At 44.9% G+C, this 18333-nt stretch overlaps 1 protein-coding gene across 7 annotated transcripts in view; it reads right to left on the reverse strand.

Moving 5' to 3' along the window:
* The window catches only part of ERI3 (ERI1 exoribonuclease family member 3), a 132673-nt gene that overhangs the window by 103216 nt on the left and 11124 nt on the right, over nt 1-18333 (reverse strand). For 5 of the 7 annotated variants that reach the window (XM_012511395.2, XM_030823758.1, XM_003278639.3 and 2 more), the window contains one exon: nt 13259-13536. The exons of the other annotated variants lie outside the window; for them this stretch is intronic. In XM_012511395.2, the coding sequence (XP_012366849.1) occupies nt 13259-13513 (255 nt within the window). In that variant the 5' untranslated portion in view covers nt 13514-13536. The remainder of the gene's footprint in view (nt 1-13258; nt 13537-18333) is intronic. 7 annotated transcript variants of the gene reach the window in all.

An 18333-nucleotide genomic window follows, 5' to 3' on the forward strand; every position in this document is an offset into this window, starting at 1 on the left:
TAAGAGAATGAGCAGATCATTTTTCATGGCTTCCCAACCTAGGAAGAAGGAACTGGCTTTCCTTCAAAACAACTAATCTATTCCTTCAACCCTCGGAAGAAAATTCCAAAAAGTGTGTGTCCCTGCACTGAAAGGTTTGATAAAATCTAAAAGCAACACATACCACAAGGTAGAAAATGCAGTCCCTGGAAAACATGTGGGTTTTACCCAAATATTTAGTTTTGGATAAAAGTCTCATGCAAAGATGGGCCCTTTCTCCAAGGATCAAGAAACCTCCTGGCCACAGGGAAGAGACGGAAGAGAGGAAGTTGGACGGGAGAAGTGAGGGCTACACTGGGCCACGGGGTATGGTTTGCAATAACAGTTTCTCCCTTGGAAAAAAAAAAAAAAAGACATTTTATGCACAAGGAGCTTATTTCTTAAACAAACACTCGTGGTTTTGATTTACACCACAGTCTGCTCCTAAATAATTTATGGCGGGTTAAATTTATTGCCAAGCCCTGGCTGGCTGCAAATTCGAATTGCCAAATAATTAGATTTTAGGGCAAAGCTTATAAATTACCCGTCGATTTGTCCGGACTTGTTTGTCAGTTGCTTTGTGCTTCGGGTCATCTTTGGCATTTGGCTGTTTGGGTTTTAATTGCTGATTTACACTTTGACAGATGAGAGCTGATGCTCGAAGTTTCAGGACAAGGAAGGGTAAAAAATCAGAGCTTTAAAAGGCTGATTTTTCACCTACATGTCCCCCTCTCCCCATCTCCATAGACCCCAAAGCAATTAAAATATAGAAAAGAGGCTGAAAATAGACACTGCTATTCTTTATTCGAGGAGAGTATGGGTGCAAAGTGAATTATAATTTACCTTTATTGAAATCTGAATTTTTCAAAAAACATAATACCAATAAATGAAGGAGACCAAGTCTTAGAAACCACATCCTCACCTGAGGTGTGCACACCTGTGTCTACCTCTGTATGTACATGACTCAGAAACAGCCACAGTTCGAACATTTTTACATATTCAATTGTAAATAACTTCAGATATAAGTGGCTTCTGTGAAGCTGACCCTTCAGGGCACCAAACAACCAAATGATTTCTTTGTAGCTACCTGTAGACACACATTTGTCATGAAATTAATTCAAACAAATCTCAAGTTATGTGCTAGAGAGGTCCCCTGGAGGCATCACTAAGGAAGGGCCTAGAAGTGGAAGGGTGCCAAGCCCAAAAAAATCTCTCTGGATAGTACCCTGGCTCTACCACTATGTTGATAAGAGGGCCTGATCTCTCTGTGTTCCCCAGAGAAGCAGGGCCTGCCTCCCAGTCACCTCCTGTATCCCAACAGCTTACGAGGAGGTTGTGGATCAGAATAATACTAGTACTAATTCTACTAATAAGAGCTAATACCTATAAGCCATTACATACCAAACACTGTTTTGAGCACTTAATATGTTTAACTCAGTTTATCCTCCCATCAGTCCTATAAGATTGGTACTATTATTAACCCCACTTTGCCAATAAGGCAACTGAGGCATAAAGAGTGCAAGCAACTTGCCCAAGGTCATACTCCCAGTAGGTAGTCAAGACTCAAATCCAGACAGTCCAGTTTTGGAATCCATGCTTTTAACCACTATGCTCTACTGATTCTCATCAGAACAGCATCTACCTCAGCTCCCCTCACTTTGAAGGTCCAGAGTCCACATTCTGCGACTTGGGCACATGCAGCCAAAGCCTGTTCCATCAGTCACCCAATAAAGTGGAGGAAAAGCATGTGTCTTGCTCAGGATCACAAGATGAATCAGAGGCTTGGTTAGACAAAGACCATCTTTCAAACCAATTCAAATATTGCCTTAAGATACACTAGCTGGGGGTGAAGAAATGGCAGTGAGTAACAAGTGATCAAGACAGGACCAGGCCCACTCAGGCAGACTGAGAGTTCTGGTCAGACCACTTGCCAGGAGCCCAGGGAAGCTGGCTGGGCTACTGGAGACCTTGCTCAGTAATCCCCATCCATAGCTCCAGGGACTGCTGATCTCTTCACAGAATGCTGCATGCCTGTGGGGTGGTTCATAGATTCCCTGTTCTCTGCCCACAAATGACGGCCAGCAGCCAGGAAGGTAAACAGCTGTGCTGGCATAACAAAAGATTTTTAAAAATTCACTGACTAGTAAGCAAGCAATACACAGATGGATACCTGCCCCCCACCCCCACAATGCACTGAACACATTTCTCACACACTGTCCCATATGATCCCACATCTCCATAAGCAGGCAGGAATCACTCCCCTGTTTTGCAGACGAGAAAGCTAAGAGGGTCAGCTGTTGTCAAACCACAGTCCCATCACTTGAGAACTTGTTAGAAATGCAAATTTCTGGCCTCCACCCTAGCCTTTCAGAATCAGAAGCCCTGGGGATGGGGCCAGCAGCCTTGGTTTTAACAGCCCTCCAGGTGACTCTGATGCTCGCTGAAGTCTGAAGTTTGAGAACCGCTGGTCCAGACTACAGCAGTGTTTCTCAGACTTCAAATGACCTGAGGAATGTGTCAGATTGCAGATTCTATTTCAGCTCTGGAGTAGGGCCGGCCTGACAATCTGCATTTCTAACAAGCTCCCAGGTGATGAGGATGCTGCTGGTTCTCAGACCACAATTTAAACAGCAAAGGTGTAGTCTAGAACATTTATGTGACTAACTCCTTATCACTGAGGTACTGACCAAGTAAGAATCAGAGCCCATGGCTCTCAGCTCCCTTCTCGGAGCAAACCCTTACTTGGCCCACTTTAAGCACCCGAGTCAAGCCCTCGAAGTCTGCTAACCATCCCTAGCTCTTATCGCCACCAGACAGTTCATCCTCCTTGCTGCCAAGAGCTAGGGCAGAAAAACAGGCCTGTCACATCCCAGAACTTCACAGAGTAGACTGGCACATCTCTGTCAGGGAGCAAAAAGTCTTCTTGTCATGGCAGTGCCTGCTTCCTTCAGGAATACTGTCAAGACCAAGGCATCAGCTACCCTCAGAGTGCTCAGCACACTATTGTCTCAGCCCTCCAGAAGAAAACTTTCCTCTGTCCAGATGAACCAAAAAGCAGGACTGGATACCTCTCCTATGAGAAGACCGCTCATTACAGACACAAGCCAGGAGCTTATCTGGTCTATCTAACTGCCTCTGGTCCTGAGAAAGGCCCCTCCAACCCTGGCCACAAATTTGGAGCAGGATCACAGAATTCCTGCATCTCCTAAGGCACCTACTTGGGGACTCCTTGCTATCCTCACCAGCCACCACATTCAACACCATCAACCATGAATTTCCTTTCAGGTCTGCCCCCGACATTGTTTCTCTAGTTACATTACCTTTCCAGTGAAAGTAGACCTGATCAAAATGCCATGTTTCATCTCATTCATCAGCCCTACCCACCCATCTGCAACTACCAATCCCGTTCAGTTGATCAGTTGGCCTTTAAAATGCTGCTAGTGTTGTGAACAACGCAGACCCTGCATTTCCAGACAATGCAATCTCAAATCATGGCTCTCAGTTTTATCACACTTTTAGAGAGCAAGATTCCAAGCTTTCTAGCCAGTTATTACCCTATCTACCTAACCATCACTACCTACCTCCTCTAGGCCAATGGCCAAACAATGCATCAAATAGGTCCTAGAGGGATAACTACCCACATTACCACTAAGGAACTCAACTATAACAGCTCTGCCTGTTATGTTCTCCCTGATACGGATCTTCTACTCAGAGTACCCCATTTACAACAACTATAGATTCCATGCGCCACTCCTTAACAAATCTCAGTACCACTGACTCCTCAGTAGCCCACTAGTCGCCAAAAGAGTTATGAGCTACATAAGAACATGGTTCTCAAGCTTGTTTCCTTCCCAGCACACCTAAGGGTTACAACATGTAACTTCTCCCCATTCTCACCATCGCCAACCAACTAACATCCTAGTCCAGCCCACTAGCATCTCTCTCAAGTACTGCATCCGTACCAGTCTCCCAACATACATTTTTAACCTCTTGGAACAACTTCCTTTCCATTCCCATGAACTCTGGCTTACAACATCTATTTCTGTTTCTTCTTTTCCACTCAGTAATACATTCAAATTTCCTTTTCTGGCTCCCCAACTGTACCCCCATTGTAGAGTTTGAACACTCCTTTACTTTCAGCAACGTCAGCATCTCCAAATAAGTGCCCCTGCCAGCACTTAACCCTCAGATCAGCCCTTGGCTGGAATGGCCTTCCAGGACTAGACACTGACCATACACTACAACAGAAGTAGAGCCACTTGTGTATCAGATCTGTTTTGCCACCCACAGGCCTTCCAGATCTCCTTACTGGCCAACTACATGCAAGGACAGGACCCAAACAGCAGCCTGTCCCAAGGCACCTCTACATCCAAATAAAAGCTGCCCTGATGTTTGTCTCTCCCTCCAGATGTCTCCTTTCTGATTTACTTCCTTTCTGACTCTCCCAACACCTAACAGGGTTTTGTCCGTGGTAGTAGCATCAATACATATAAACGCCTTTCTGCCTGTGCCAGCCTGTTCACCCTTCTGCTGCAGACCTGCCAGCCTTTGCTGGGGGGGGGAGGGGGGGGGTAGCTGGTGTCAATGTGGGTACACTCTTGTTTCAGGCTTTTAGGCTACGGCTCAATTTTCACAGCTAGAGCTCAAAACTCATCACATAAATGTAAGGCTGTGGGGGTTTTTTAAGTATCGTGAACACCCAGGATAAGAGGATAAAAAATAATCATCCCAATGGCATCTTAATCAAAATGATGCAAGATCCTTTTTCCCAATGAGATACAGAGATGGAGAAAGGGTCTCCTGATATCAGTTTCCTCATGTCAAACAATGGAGATCAGTCTACAAAAGAAATGTAATCAAGAGGGGAGAGGAAAAGCAGGGCAGGATGGAGGTAGGGAGAAGTGAAGCCTATGGACTTAACCTAAACACTCTTAGATTTCACTTCCCCCACTGCCCCTGCTTTCCGACCTGCTGGCTTTGCTTTCTATGGCTGTACCTGTTGCCAATGCTCAGAGGAAGCTCAGCCTCCACCCCCATGCCCTCCAGTCCCTTCTGATCCCACCAATCTCCACATTACCCAGACCTTCCTGCCTCTTCATCAGTCATTCCTTCCACACTAATCTCAATGTTAGTCAGCCAGCTGTTTATCTTTCTGAAGGGTCTAAACCTCCCTGGTCTATTGAAGGTGGGTCCTAGCAGATCCAGATCCAATTTCCCCAATTTTTTTTTTTTTCAAGCAGGGGGAAGGTTAAGGGGAGGCGTCATGTCATTCCCCAACCTTTGACTCTCCCTAGAGACCTAGCAGCCCACCCAAATGCTATGCTGAGGTATCAGCCTCCTAATAATGCCTCAGAGCCTTAGCCTTCCTGACAATACCTCAGAGCCTTAGCTCACACCATATCCACTTTCACCCACACCCTTTTTACCCACACTTTATTGGGTAAAATGCTCTTAAGCCTCTTCTAGCCTTTGTACTTTCACTTATAGCATCCCAATAACACCTTCTAGCTCGTATGTGAGAAACAGCGTAAAACTGATATAGATAATCCAACTAACTGAACAGTGAAATACTTGCCAGGTTCAAAGTCTTTATTCTCCTTTTACCTCATTTTCAACATTTCTACAAACAAGCCTGCAATCAAGGTCAGTTTTTCCAGACTTAGGCCATTTCATTCTGGCTTACTATGTGAACCCCTTATTCTCTTCCTGCTATAACAGTTGTGAATGGCCTCAGGCCCACTTGGCCCTCTCTGGTCTCCTGAATTTCTTATAACATGGAAACTATGCAGCCCTCCCCCACACTGTGAGCAGGATTGATCATTCCCATCCTTTGTGCCCCCACCGTACCAAGTACTTACCCGTGTCATGGTGGTTATCATACGGCCTAATGGTTGTTACACAAATGTCTGCCCTCCTTGACTAGGAGCTCCTTGAGGGTAGGGACCATTCCTTACTTGTCTTTATACCCCTAGCATCTAATGCAGAGCTTTAAGTTACTATCCAAAGAGTAAAAAGAAGCCTTTTCATTGCCTCTAAGGTGGTTAAAATGAGGTCTTCCCCATTCCTTTGCTGACTTAGCTGGTTTTGTTATGTCCAACAAAAACTTTACAAGGCAGCTCAGTGTCACTGTTATTTTACAGTCCCTGATTTCATTCACCATTTATCAATGGCCCTATTCTTTAGAGCTCTTCCCCACCACCAACCTTAGCCCAGTGCCCAAAAAATCTGCATTCCAACAGCTGTCTCAGCCCTGGAGAGGCCACCAGGATAATAAGAGGCTAGGGGGGATGTTTCCTGATTTGCACTAAATTATGTGGTGATTTTGTTACCAGTGACCCAGTGTTCCCCAAGGAAAGTTCCTGGCCCCACCCCCAGGCAACTCCACAGCCTACTACACACCATGGCAGCTTAAAGGTATAAGCCCTGGGGAAAGTGGAGAAGCAGTCTGAATAGAGCAAATAAACCGCTTCGATCCTGCCTCTGCTATGCCAAACACACAAGCCAGCGCCATCATGCATCAGTGCTCCATTCCTCGAGATGTATATTTTGCTTCTACATTGCTATGTCTGCTCCAAATACAGACAGGCCCTTCGGCTTTCACGTGAAGTTGCAATACGGCCAAGACTCGTACACAGCAAACGCTTGTTCCCATTCCGGGAATACTAGTGAGGAGCCATAGTGGGAGCCAGGGGGAGGCCCATCCTTATGAGGGACCACCAGGAAACAGCAGCCTGTGGAGGAAGATGGCTTTGAAAGGAGGAGGGGCAAGGACCACATTTATGGAGGCAGTGACAAAAAAGACAAAGGGGCCTAGTGGGCCACCCCATTCCCACCATCACTGGCCATCAATAGAAGAATTCATTTATAGTGACCCTGAAAGAAGAGATGTGTTAAAGTAGAGATATAACTAGAAAGAAAGGCAATAATTGCTCTGATGGGCAGCGGAAAAATTATTCTAGGAGTCGGGAGCCTGTGCAAGAACACTTACAGCTCACACAGTCACCATAACTCAGCCCCCTCAAGCATTTTGTGCTCTGCTTATGGTGTTAACTTTAATGTCTTAACATATAACACCATCCACACTAACACAAAATACTACACATGCCAGATGAGGCTGAGTTATAGTTGCTGTGGGAAGCATAACTTTGAATTTCCTGATTTGGGTGCATTTAATCTCAACCATAATGTTACATTAACGTCGGTTTTGCATTTCATTTCCCAGTTTAGAAGAATAGCGTCAGCGCCTTCGCCTGTCTGTACAGAAAAAAGTACATGCTGACTGGGGCCACAGACAGAGGGACCACAATCCAAGGATTAGGCTCTCCAGGAAAAAGGTCTGGGCCCCATCCCTCCCCACTGGAGGAGCTACAACCAGGACAAGCACATGGGAAGGGAAGGGTGGGTTCTTTCTCCAGGGAATTGCTTTTCTGTCCACTTAGTCACGGCAGGAACCAAGAACAGAGAGAAGGAAAGAAGCTAAACATGGAGCAAAGAGCAATGTGTGGGGCAGGGCGGGGAGGCAGCACGTGGGGTTAAGAGGATTCCTGCCTTTCAGCCTCGAACGAAGGAGAAAGAAATCAATACAGTTTGCTTTGTAGGGATCTTAACCAATTTCCTGTAAAGTTTTCCAAAATGTCTCTTTCACAAAAGACTAGTAACGATGTGGTAAATCTAGGTCACACTGAAACCCTCCGAATCTCTTCTATATTAGCCCTCTCTGTCACCATCAACCCTCCCCACCTACCCTTCAAAAATAACAGCACCTGGACAATTTTCCGGAAACGAGAAACTCCTTTACTCATAGTTCTAACTCAAAATGCAGATGGACTCTCTTCAAGGTTTCCGTAAAAAGGAAAAAAATGCCCCTGTGGACAAAGACCAAACACTAGAAACTTCAACCCCAAAGGTCATTTTTCTCCAAAGTTATGGGCACTTGAATACAGATGAGAAGGCAAACAGTCAGTAGGGCTGCTGCAAAGCAGAGACAAAAAGACTACCCAGGAGCCTGACGGATGGCCAGACCACTTGGGGAGGAAAGTGGGTAGCCGCCAGGATGGCAGCTCCTCGGATGGGGAGAGCTGTGCTGCACCCTCCCTCCCTGGTCATCCAGACAGCTGAGGTTACCTCCTCCTCCCAACATGCTGTGGCCTATACCTCATTTTCCTCACTTACATTTGCTTTGGTCTCTTCTGAACACTGAGGTGGTGAGCGAACTTGCCCCAAGGTTAAAGATGCACAATTAAAGATCCCACCAAAGCTTTCAGGCTGCTCTCTGGGCCTCAGGGTCACAACAACCATCACTCGGTGCACATCCACACCAAAATGAGCAACATGAACTCCCGCTAGCGAGGACAAAGGAGGCACAATTCTCCTAAACCAGATAAAAAACTGCTTCTATGTCAGGAAACAATTCCTAAAACAAGAAAGGAGCCGCATTCCTGAAACTTGGACCCTCTAAAACATTTTAAACCATCTAAATTACATTTAAGTGAAAAAAATGTTTTCAAATGAAAAAGTCTCCTATTCAACCAATACCTATCATGTTAATCTGAATCAAAACATGTAACACAAATAAAATGAGTGCAAAAACCAGAACACCAAAGCCTGTAACTGGCAAGCCAACCACTCCAGTTTCACCTAGCTGAACAAAGTACAAAAATAAACAGCAAAACTGATGACAAATGGAAAATACCATGTTTTACCATGTTTGTAACCAATGCTGTTACTCACCCAAGTACAACAGGGCTTACACCTGTTAGTTTTTCGTGATGGCATTCCTTTAAGATAGTCCCAATAACCTGACTCAACTAACTCAGGAACTTCTGGAATCAAAGATAGATAAAAGAGCCCCACATTAAGCCTCCAAACAGGCCATGGCCTAAAACTGTTTCTGCCTCCTATATACTCAAGGGGTATGACACACTGTCATAAAAACAGAAGTGTACCATGCAGGGTTTTGAGTACTGAAAGTTCCTGCTGGCTGTGGTGGCTCACGCCTGTAATCACAGTACTTTAGGAGGCCGAGGTGGAAGTATCATTTGAACCCAGGAGTTTGAAACCAGCCTGGGCAACATAGTGAGACCCCATCATTATAAAAAGTAAACAGAAAATAAGCCAGGCATGATGGAGCGTACCCATAGTCCCAGCTACTGGGTAGGCTAAGATGGGAGGATCGCTTGAGCCCAGGAGGTTGAGGCTAAAGGTTGAGGCTGCATTGAGCTGTGATCACACACTGCACTCCAGTCTGGGCAACGCAGCAAGACTCTGTCTCAAAAAACAAAAACAAAAACAAAAATAGAAAAGGGAGCTGGTCAGGAGAGGAGCCTGGATGGTTCTCGTTCATAAGCCCAGCCCTACTCCCAGGAGGCATGCAGACCTTACTCATAAAGAATCAGGGCCGGGCACGGTGGCTCACGCTTGTAATCCCAGCACTTTGGGAGGCCGAGGCCGGCGGATCACGAGGTCAGGAGATCGAGACCACGATGAAACCCCGTCTCTACTAAAAATACAAAAAATTAGCCGGGTGTGGTGGCGGGCGCCTGTAGTCCCAGCTACTCGGAGAGGCTGAGGCAGGAGAATGGCGTGAACCCAGGAGGCGGAGCTTGCAGTCAGCCGAGATTGCGCCACTGCACTCCAGCCTGGGCGACAGAGCCAGACTCTGTCTCAAAAAAAAAAAAAAGAATCAGGCCAGGGGCGGTGGCTCATGCCTGTAATCCCAGAACTTTGGGAGGCTGAGGCAGGTGGATCACCTGAGGTGGGGAGTTCGAGACCAGCCTGACCAACATGGAGAAATCCCATCTCCACTAAAAATACAAAATTAGCTGGGCATGGTGGTGTATGCCTGTAATCCTGGCTACTCGGGAAGCTGAGGCAGGAGAATCGCTTGAGGCAGAGGTTGCGGTGAGCCGAGATCGCGCCATTGCACTCTAGCCTGGGCAGCAAGAGTGAAACTCCATCTCAAAAAAAAAAAAGAATCAAAGAATCTCTGTCAAATGGACAGCCATCAAGCCGTTCTGAGAGAGCACTAAGGAAGGCTGATCTAAGGTGTATACCTTATTCCGGTCCTTTTGCTGTCTCTTCTGGCAGTTCAGTCTCATCCCAAATCTCAACCTTTCCTGCTTCCATTTAAACTTCTTTCTTTTTTGTCCCTATTAAAATCAAGAGCAAGTTGTTATCATACTCCTTGGAATAACTACTCCTCACATGATGAATTTATTCAGTCTGAACAAGAAATCAGTCGCCAAAACTATATTCAATTTATTTTCTAAGTTCTATTTTTGTGCCTCTAATGATTTGTGGTCTAATTCCTGAGCTTTTCCAATTTCTCCACTTCCCTTGTTGACCAGAAGACCTAAACAGCACAGGGGCTCTAATAAGAACCTGACCTATTTTGACCTCAATGGAAGGATGCTATTCTATCTAGGACTGACAACTTCTCCAATCTGTGTTCTTGGCTTTCTCTGAATCCCATCAGGATCCTGCTACCTGCAAACCTTAAAAAAGCTCTCCCATAAAAAAGGGAGATTTTAAGTTGCTACTAACAAGTTTCAACCTGCCGTCCCTTTCCTGAAGGTGGTCTGATGGGTAGCTCAACACAGATGTCTGGCCCCAAACTCACCTTCCCAACTGTTGATCACAGCATTGTAGAGGTTTAATGAAGTCAAGATGCATTACATTTATCACTTGCCCTAGATCCACCCAAATCCATCACTATGTCACAGCAAGAAGTTAGATTGATCTGACAGGATTTGCTCTTCTTCACAAACCCATGTAAGCTATTACTCAGTGCCCCACGCTCTTCTAGCTGTTTGCTGATTGATTATCTGACGATCAGGTCAAGTATCTTCTCTGGAATCACAGTAAACTAACGGGTCTATAATTTCCAAGATCATTTGTATTCTCCTTTTAAAGATAAGCAAGACAGCAAATGCTTCTTCCCGAGTTCTCTAAAGCAACAGCTAATGCTTTGCTAATAATGAACCAGGGCAGCCAATTCCTTAAGTGCCCTTGGAATCACATCATCAGGGTTCATTGATTCTGGAGATAATCTTTAATCAGGCCCAGACCCTGGTAAACAATGTGAAGCCCTAACTCAGCCTGGGTCTGGAAGGTCTTGGTGCCTAAGTCTGGGAAGGAAGTTGGTGATACAAGCTGTTTAAGTCTGTATTGCATGATGTCTTCAGCATTGTGATAAATAAATAAATAAATAAGTAAAAATAAAGCCCTTGAAAGAGAGATGAAAGGTGACACTGACAGACCAAACTGAGACATGATTCAGGCTTCACCTTCAGGAATATTGGCAGGACCCTCTGCAGGACAAGAAAACAGAGCTACATAATTATCTGAGCTTATAATCTTAACTGAAAAGGTAAGAAAATACACATATATAAGCATATGCCAGAAAGCAGTAAATGCCATAACAGAGGTGCCAAGCGATTATGAGGGATCAGAAGAGGGATGAATCATATGTGACAGAGATGTGTTAGATTTTAGTCTCATGTCCCACTAGGGCTTACCCAGTGACTGAAGTAGAAGAAATAATATGACATATGAAGATTTGGATCCCTGATTCCCAACATGGGAGAATCTAAATAACCAAAATTCCCAACGTAACCACCAGCTGCCCCCACCACACCAGAGAAACTCCAGTAGTTTGGGGAGGCAGGGAAGAAGACTCTACAGTACAGGCAGGAGCCAGAGGCAGAGAAAGTAAGTGTGGCTTGAGTAGCTCCCAAGCTGCATTCCCTTTCACTCAAAGGACCTTCCTTTAGGATAGTCTCCTTATCCAGCTCCTGGGTTCCCAGCCCTCAGTAGGCCTCATTCCAGTGCCCCAAAAGCAGACCAATGCATTAAGGGAGTATACGAAAGAGGAGAGGAGAAAGGGAAAACTAGACATTGTCGTATCTGCTTTATGTAAAATAATTTACCATTCTAAAGACAGATCCCTTCCTGAAAAAACCAACCGTGACAGACGAACCCAGTTTATCTTTGAATGGACCACAATCCTCCCTATCTTCGAAGTGCCCAATGCTGAGGTCCCCTTCTCTCCCTCCTCCTTACGATCGAAAGCTGTTCCCAGAGCAACATGTCTATGCATCCCCAAATCACACACTCTATAACCTAACCCTATAGAGAAGAATTACAGTCCTAGAGCCAGGCATATTCAATGCACCAACACTACAATGAACTGCTACATCAGCCCCCAATCATTCCCTCAAAGCAAACACCACATACTTCAATATCACCTGCAGCTAATCCAAGCCTCCTAGTAGCATTAACTTAAAAGCTAAAAGGTCTTTGAACACAGCTGGTGACTAATGAAAAAAAGCAAGCAAAGAAATTGTCCTTTCCAACGACCAACAATGGTACTTGCTCAGGTTATCTAATGCTGCATAACAAATCGTCCCAAAACCTGTGGCTTAAAATATCAATAATCATTTGTTATCCCTCACAGTTCCTGTGAGTCAGGAATTTGAGAGTGGCTTAGCTGGCTGGTCTGGCTCAAAGTCTCTCCTAAAGTTGAAGTCACATGTCCACTGGGGCTGCAGTCATCTGAAGGCCTGACCAGGGCTGGTAGATTCACTTCTAAGATAGCTCACTCTCATGACTGGCAAGCTGGGCACTGGATTTTGGCTAATAGCCTCAGTTCCCACACACGTGCTTCTCCACAGGGCTGCTTGAGTGTCCTGGCAGCACGACAGCTGGCTTCCCCCAGAGCAAGTGGTCCAAAAGAGCAAAGTGGACTGCAATACTTTTTATAACTTACCCTCAGAAGTCATACATTATCTCTTCCGCTGTATTCTATTAGCTATACAGGGATATCTTTGATTCAGTGCCGGAGGGGAACCACCAAGTGTGTGAATAGCAGGAGTTAAGGATCATTGAGGTCATCTTGGAGGCTAGCTACTATAGCACTCCTTAAAGGAACAAGTGGCAGTAGCAGGAGAATGGAGGAAAGAAAAGAACAGAGAAAGGAAGGACTGGAGAAGGAAATATTTTGATTCCCAAAAGCTGAGACTAGAGAGAAACAATGTACCCAGTTCTCTCCAGAGACTTCTCAGGTCTACCTTACACTAGCATACCTGAAACAAGTCCTGCTTCCTAGACAGGAACTCTAAATGAGTAGCTAAAAGACAGGAAGGCATGAGAAAGCTCCTTTGGGTTCCAGGAAGCAAAACTATCCTCCCTCCCTCCTTGCCCGCCCCACCTTTTCTAAAGCAATGATGGAACAGTTAGTTACCTGAGGATGAATCTGTGGCTTGTCACACGTGGCCTCAAAGTCCAGCACTAAAAAGTAGTGATACCTCTGGGGAGGGAAGGACACCATTGCCGCCATGGATGCGCCAAAGCCGTGGGCCGCCAGCTTTCTGGTGGATATGGAGCAGAACTCCGGAACACCACAGGGAGAAAATAAGTGGGAGCCCAGCACTTTTCTTGCTCTTGAAAGTAAATACGAAGAAAATCGAGCTGCTCCAGTCTGTAAAGGTGCTAGCATTGAACATCCAGAAGCATCTAAAACTTAGGGGAGGAAAGTTTAAAAAAAAAAAAGAAAGAAAGAAAAAAAAAGAACAGAGAGCCTGGGTTACTCCCTCCCACTGTGGCCCTGTTCCACCTAGTCTTCAGGAATATCCACGCAACATGGGCCATTCCCCAGTGTTTCTGGGCCCCTTTTCTAAATCATAGTATTCGTTACTAAAGTTCAAGACCCTAATAGCAGCACCTGCAGCATTATTACAGCTCTGAGTCTCCCAGATCATTCTCAAAACAACATGCAACACTGGCCTTCATCTTTAAATGGAGCTCTAAAGTTCAAAAGAGAGAAGAGAGAAAAATTGTGCAGTCGCTTCTCAGGTGGCAACAGTTAACATTAAAGCTATGGGTCCAAAGTAACGTGAGGTGACCCTGTTGTACAATCAGTCCTGGAAGCTAAGTAGGCTCAGACAAGCAGCAGAAAATGTCCAAGGCTCTTTTCTCAGCTCCACTAGTAGCCATTTGCCCCTGGCTTTCCAGTCTGTATCTTGATGTCTCCACATACCCTCCTCCCCTCTCCCAAGGTGAAGGCAAACAAAGCGAATCACAGGGGAGTTTGCTCCGACATTCTGGTGATCCCCCAACCCCCACACTAGTAAGTGGCACCCTGGGGGAATGAACAGTGCCTGGAGAGCACAGCTGGCTACAGCCTTAGGCCTTCTCATTTGCTGCCTTAGACTCGGTCTCTACTAGAGACCCTGAATGACTGCGGGACTTTTTAAATGAGGAAGAAAAAGAAAACCCAGATGTGGCAGTAATAGGAGCATGGCTAAAAATCTAGTAAAGTTTTCTGAGTGAACATGTGCAAAAAAAAAAAAAATCGAATCACTTTTCCTTTAAGTTTTCCCCTTAAATTTGCAGAATGCCTGCTCCTCAGAGGCCTAACTAAATATAAAAATCAAAGCCTAAGTTTTACTCACGAATAACTCAAACTTCCTTAAAAAGAAAAAAGGAACAAAGCAGAAATGTTGTCTTTCTCCCTTTAATACCCAACGTTCAAATTTCTCTCAACTTTAATCCTCAAATAAGAAATCTCACTGTACAATACAGTAATGGCCATAGTTTGTGCTTTCTGAAGCCTCATTCCAACACAGCCAAAGGCTTGCCTCTGATGGCTGCAAGTGGGCACCTGGCTCCCTTCACGTAGGTAAGAGGGATAGCACCCTGTGAAGTCCAGCGCATACTCAAAGGCAATGAGGTCACTACTATCTGAACAGAAGCAGATAATGCCAAGTATGGCTGTCTTCCCGTCTCTCTCCTGACTCACTGAATGAGCTACAATAACTTGCCTATATGTTTACTAGGATATATGCTAGTGTAGGTCCTCAATTTCCCTGTCCCTATAATGAGATTTTAGGGGGATTCAGCGGAGCTAAGACCAAGAAATATTTTAAGTTCTTCATGGATCCTGCACAAGCACAGCACTTGTTTTCACCACTGCTTTATAGCCTCACCAAAAATACAGCCAAAACTCAGCCCAGGTAGACAAACGCTGGCTTGAGTTTCAATATGGAGTCTCCTGGAAAGGCAAGAGGGCCAATATCCCTTTGAAAGCCAGAATCTTCTCATCACCTATTCCTGAATAGTAATGAGATGGGAGACACAAGTCTGCTCAAATTACCCATTCTAGTTTGGATCCAAAGTCCCTCAAGGACTTAGACTCTTCTCTAACCCCATAAAAAAGTGTAAAGACTTCCGAAAGTCCTAATGTTCTACAATGTGCACAGAATATGCGTAGTATACACAGTCAGTCAATCCTGTCTACCAAATACTATAAGCAATTAAGCATGATGAGTAAGGAGGGCTTCCAAGTTTGAATCCTGGCTTTACCACTTACTACCCATGGCACCTTGGGCATGCTGTGTTCTTCAATTCCTCATCTGTAAAATGACAATAACAATAGCACCTACTCCTTAAGTGAGAATAAAATGAGACAACACATGTAAAGCACTAAGAGCAGTGCCTGGCATATAACGGCTTAATATATATTAGCCTAATGTTATTACTACTATCCTATTGGGCTATGCCCACCTGGCCAAGCCTGGATCCCCAGATTCTGGGCCTACAAATCCAATTAATTCACAAGGCAGCCTCAGAGAGTAATATCGATGTCTTCTGCAACCCTAAAATGCTCTAGACCTCTGACAGAGCATACTATATATACCCTATTCTGATGGCCAGTGGTCCTCTTGCCTGCAGGCCTTGCTTTCTCACCTGATTTCATCTACATCAAAAAGCTTCTGTTGGCCAAGCACAGTGACTGACACCTGTAATCCCAGCACTGTGGGAGGCTGAGGCAGAAGTATTGCTTGAGCCCAGGAGTTTGAAACCAGCCTGGGAAACACAGTGAGACCCAATCTCTACAAAAAATAAATTAAAAATCAGCCAGGCGGGGTGGTGCATGCCTGTAGTCCCAGCTACTTGGTAGGCTGAAGTAGGAAGATCGCTTGAGCCCAGAAGGTTGAGGCTACAGTGAGCTGTGATGGAGCCACTGCACTCCAGTCTGGGTGACAGAGCAAGACCACGATTCAAAAACAAAACAAAACAAAACAAAAAAACTTCTCTTGTAGGAAGTCTTGAGAGTAGACATTAGGAGGTCAGGCCTCCACATATCAGCAGTTACTGGATTCCACACTTCCCTTACTTCTAACAACCAAGTTCAGTTCAAGTCAAGAAACAGAGGGTAACCCTTTCTCTTCCCTTCCTGAAAAACTCAATCCTAAAACCATTAGGTGCAGTAGAAGAAGGCAGATACCTACAACAGGTGGAGTAGGGTGAGCCAGAGAGGTCTGGGGTACACTGTCAGAGCCCAGGCAGGGTGAGGAAGACATCCTTGCAGAAGCGGGAAGGTGTGGTGCAGCATGTCAGAGCCAAGGGGGATGTGGAAAACATCCATGTCGGCTGGCAGTCTGATGTGGGGTGACACACTCAGGGTAAAAGAGGCACTCATGAGGGGTAAAGGGCAGCGGCAGTAATGAGGATTAGCTACCTACAGAGGAACCGATCAAAGAAGTGCATATATTAAGGATAATGGGACCCAGGTTTCTCACTGTTAAGAGAAAGAAGTTAAAATATGGAAAGGGAGAAAATCTGTGGTGTTGAACTGGAATTGGCAGGAAGAATGTGAACTCATGGTTTCTGATTAGATGTGTATCAGATAGATAGATGGATACACACATACACAAATATACACACATATGCATATATATTTTCTAGCTCTATTTAAGGAAGAGCCAGAGAGCAGCAACAATGGCAATGAGCACACCTAGCACTCCATTGCCTTCTTGTCTTTTTTCAAAGACGGGGTCTTGCTCTATTGCCCAGGCTACAGTGCAGTGGCACAATCATAGCTCACTGCAGCCTCGAACACCCAGGCTCAGGCAATCTTCCCACCTCAGCCTCTCAAGTAGCTTGGACCACAGGTATGTGCCACCACATCCAACTAATTTTTTTTTTTTTTTGGAGAGATGAGAGTCTCACTACGTTGCCCAGGCTGGTCTCAAACTCCTGGGCTCAAATGTTCTTCCCACCTTGGCATCCCAAAGTGCTGGGATTACAGGCATGGGCCACAGCACACAGCCCCGGTTGCCTTCTAAATACCATTCCCCACTAAAAGAAACAGAGGTCCTTGGAGAAATGGCTGATTCCAGGGATGCAGCAAGAGAAGTACAAGATGAGCACATAACATCTTGTACCAGAAAGCAAGGAAACACCCAAATAATGATGGGAACATACCAAAAGGATACAGAAGCCACCCACTGGCCAAGAAACAATGATAGTAATGGATTATAATGCACTGAATAGAAAACCATGAGTCTATAAAGATATAAATCAATAAAATTAAACTTTGATGTGAGATATTTACATAGTTTCAAAGTATCTCCCCACAAAATACTTATTAATTACAACTAGTAGTAATTTTATGATGGAGAAGCCTGGCAGACATCACCTTAATCAAGTGATCAAAGTGAACATTATCAATAATGGGATAAATCAAAATCATCCGACGAAAAGAACAAAGCATCGTTTCTGTTATATTCCTGAAGATACACAACCTAAATCTAATCATGAGAAAATGTCACACAAACCCTAATTGAGAGACAATCTAAACAATAACCAGCCTGTAATCTTCAAAAGTATCAAGGTCATGAATGCCAAGGAACGTTTACTGAGGAAAATCTAAAAGAGACTAAAGAGACTTGATAACCAAATGCAACCCACGATTCTGAACTGGATCACTTTGCTGCAAAGAACATTCCTAGGACAACTGGCAAAACTTTAATGGGGTCCAAGGTTTATATAGAGGTTTTATATCAATGTTAATTTCCTGATTTTGATGCTTGTATTGTGACTAGGTAGGAAAATGTCCTTGTTTATAGGAAATGCACACCAAGTATTCAGGGTGATGGGGCATTAGGTCGGCAACTTAACCCTCAAATGGTTCAGGGAAAAAATTCTTTCTACTGCACTTACAACTTTTATGTAAATTTGGGCTGCTTCAAACCTTTTTTTAAAATTGTTTTTTAAAATCAGCTGGGTGGGGTGGCTCACACCTGTAATCCCAGCACTCTGGGAGGCCAAGGCAGGCAGATCGCTTGAGATCAGGAGTTCAAGACCAGCCTGGGCAACATGGCAAAACCCCATCTCTACTAAAAATACAAAAATTAGCCAGGCATGGTAGCACACGCCTGTAATCCATCTCTCAGGAGGCTGAGGCAGAAGAATCGCTTGAACCTAGGAGGCAGGGTTTGCAGTGAGCTGAGACCACGTCACTACACTCCAGCC

Source organism: Nomascus leucogenys, chromosome 12 (genome assembly GCF_006542625.1).
Source record: "Nomascus leucogenys isolate Asia chromosome 12, Asia_NLE_v1, whole genome shotgun sequence".
NCBI lineage: Eukaryota > Metazoa > Chordata > Mammalia > Primates > Hylobatidae > Nomascus > Nomascus leucogenys.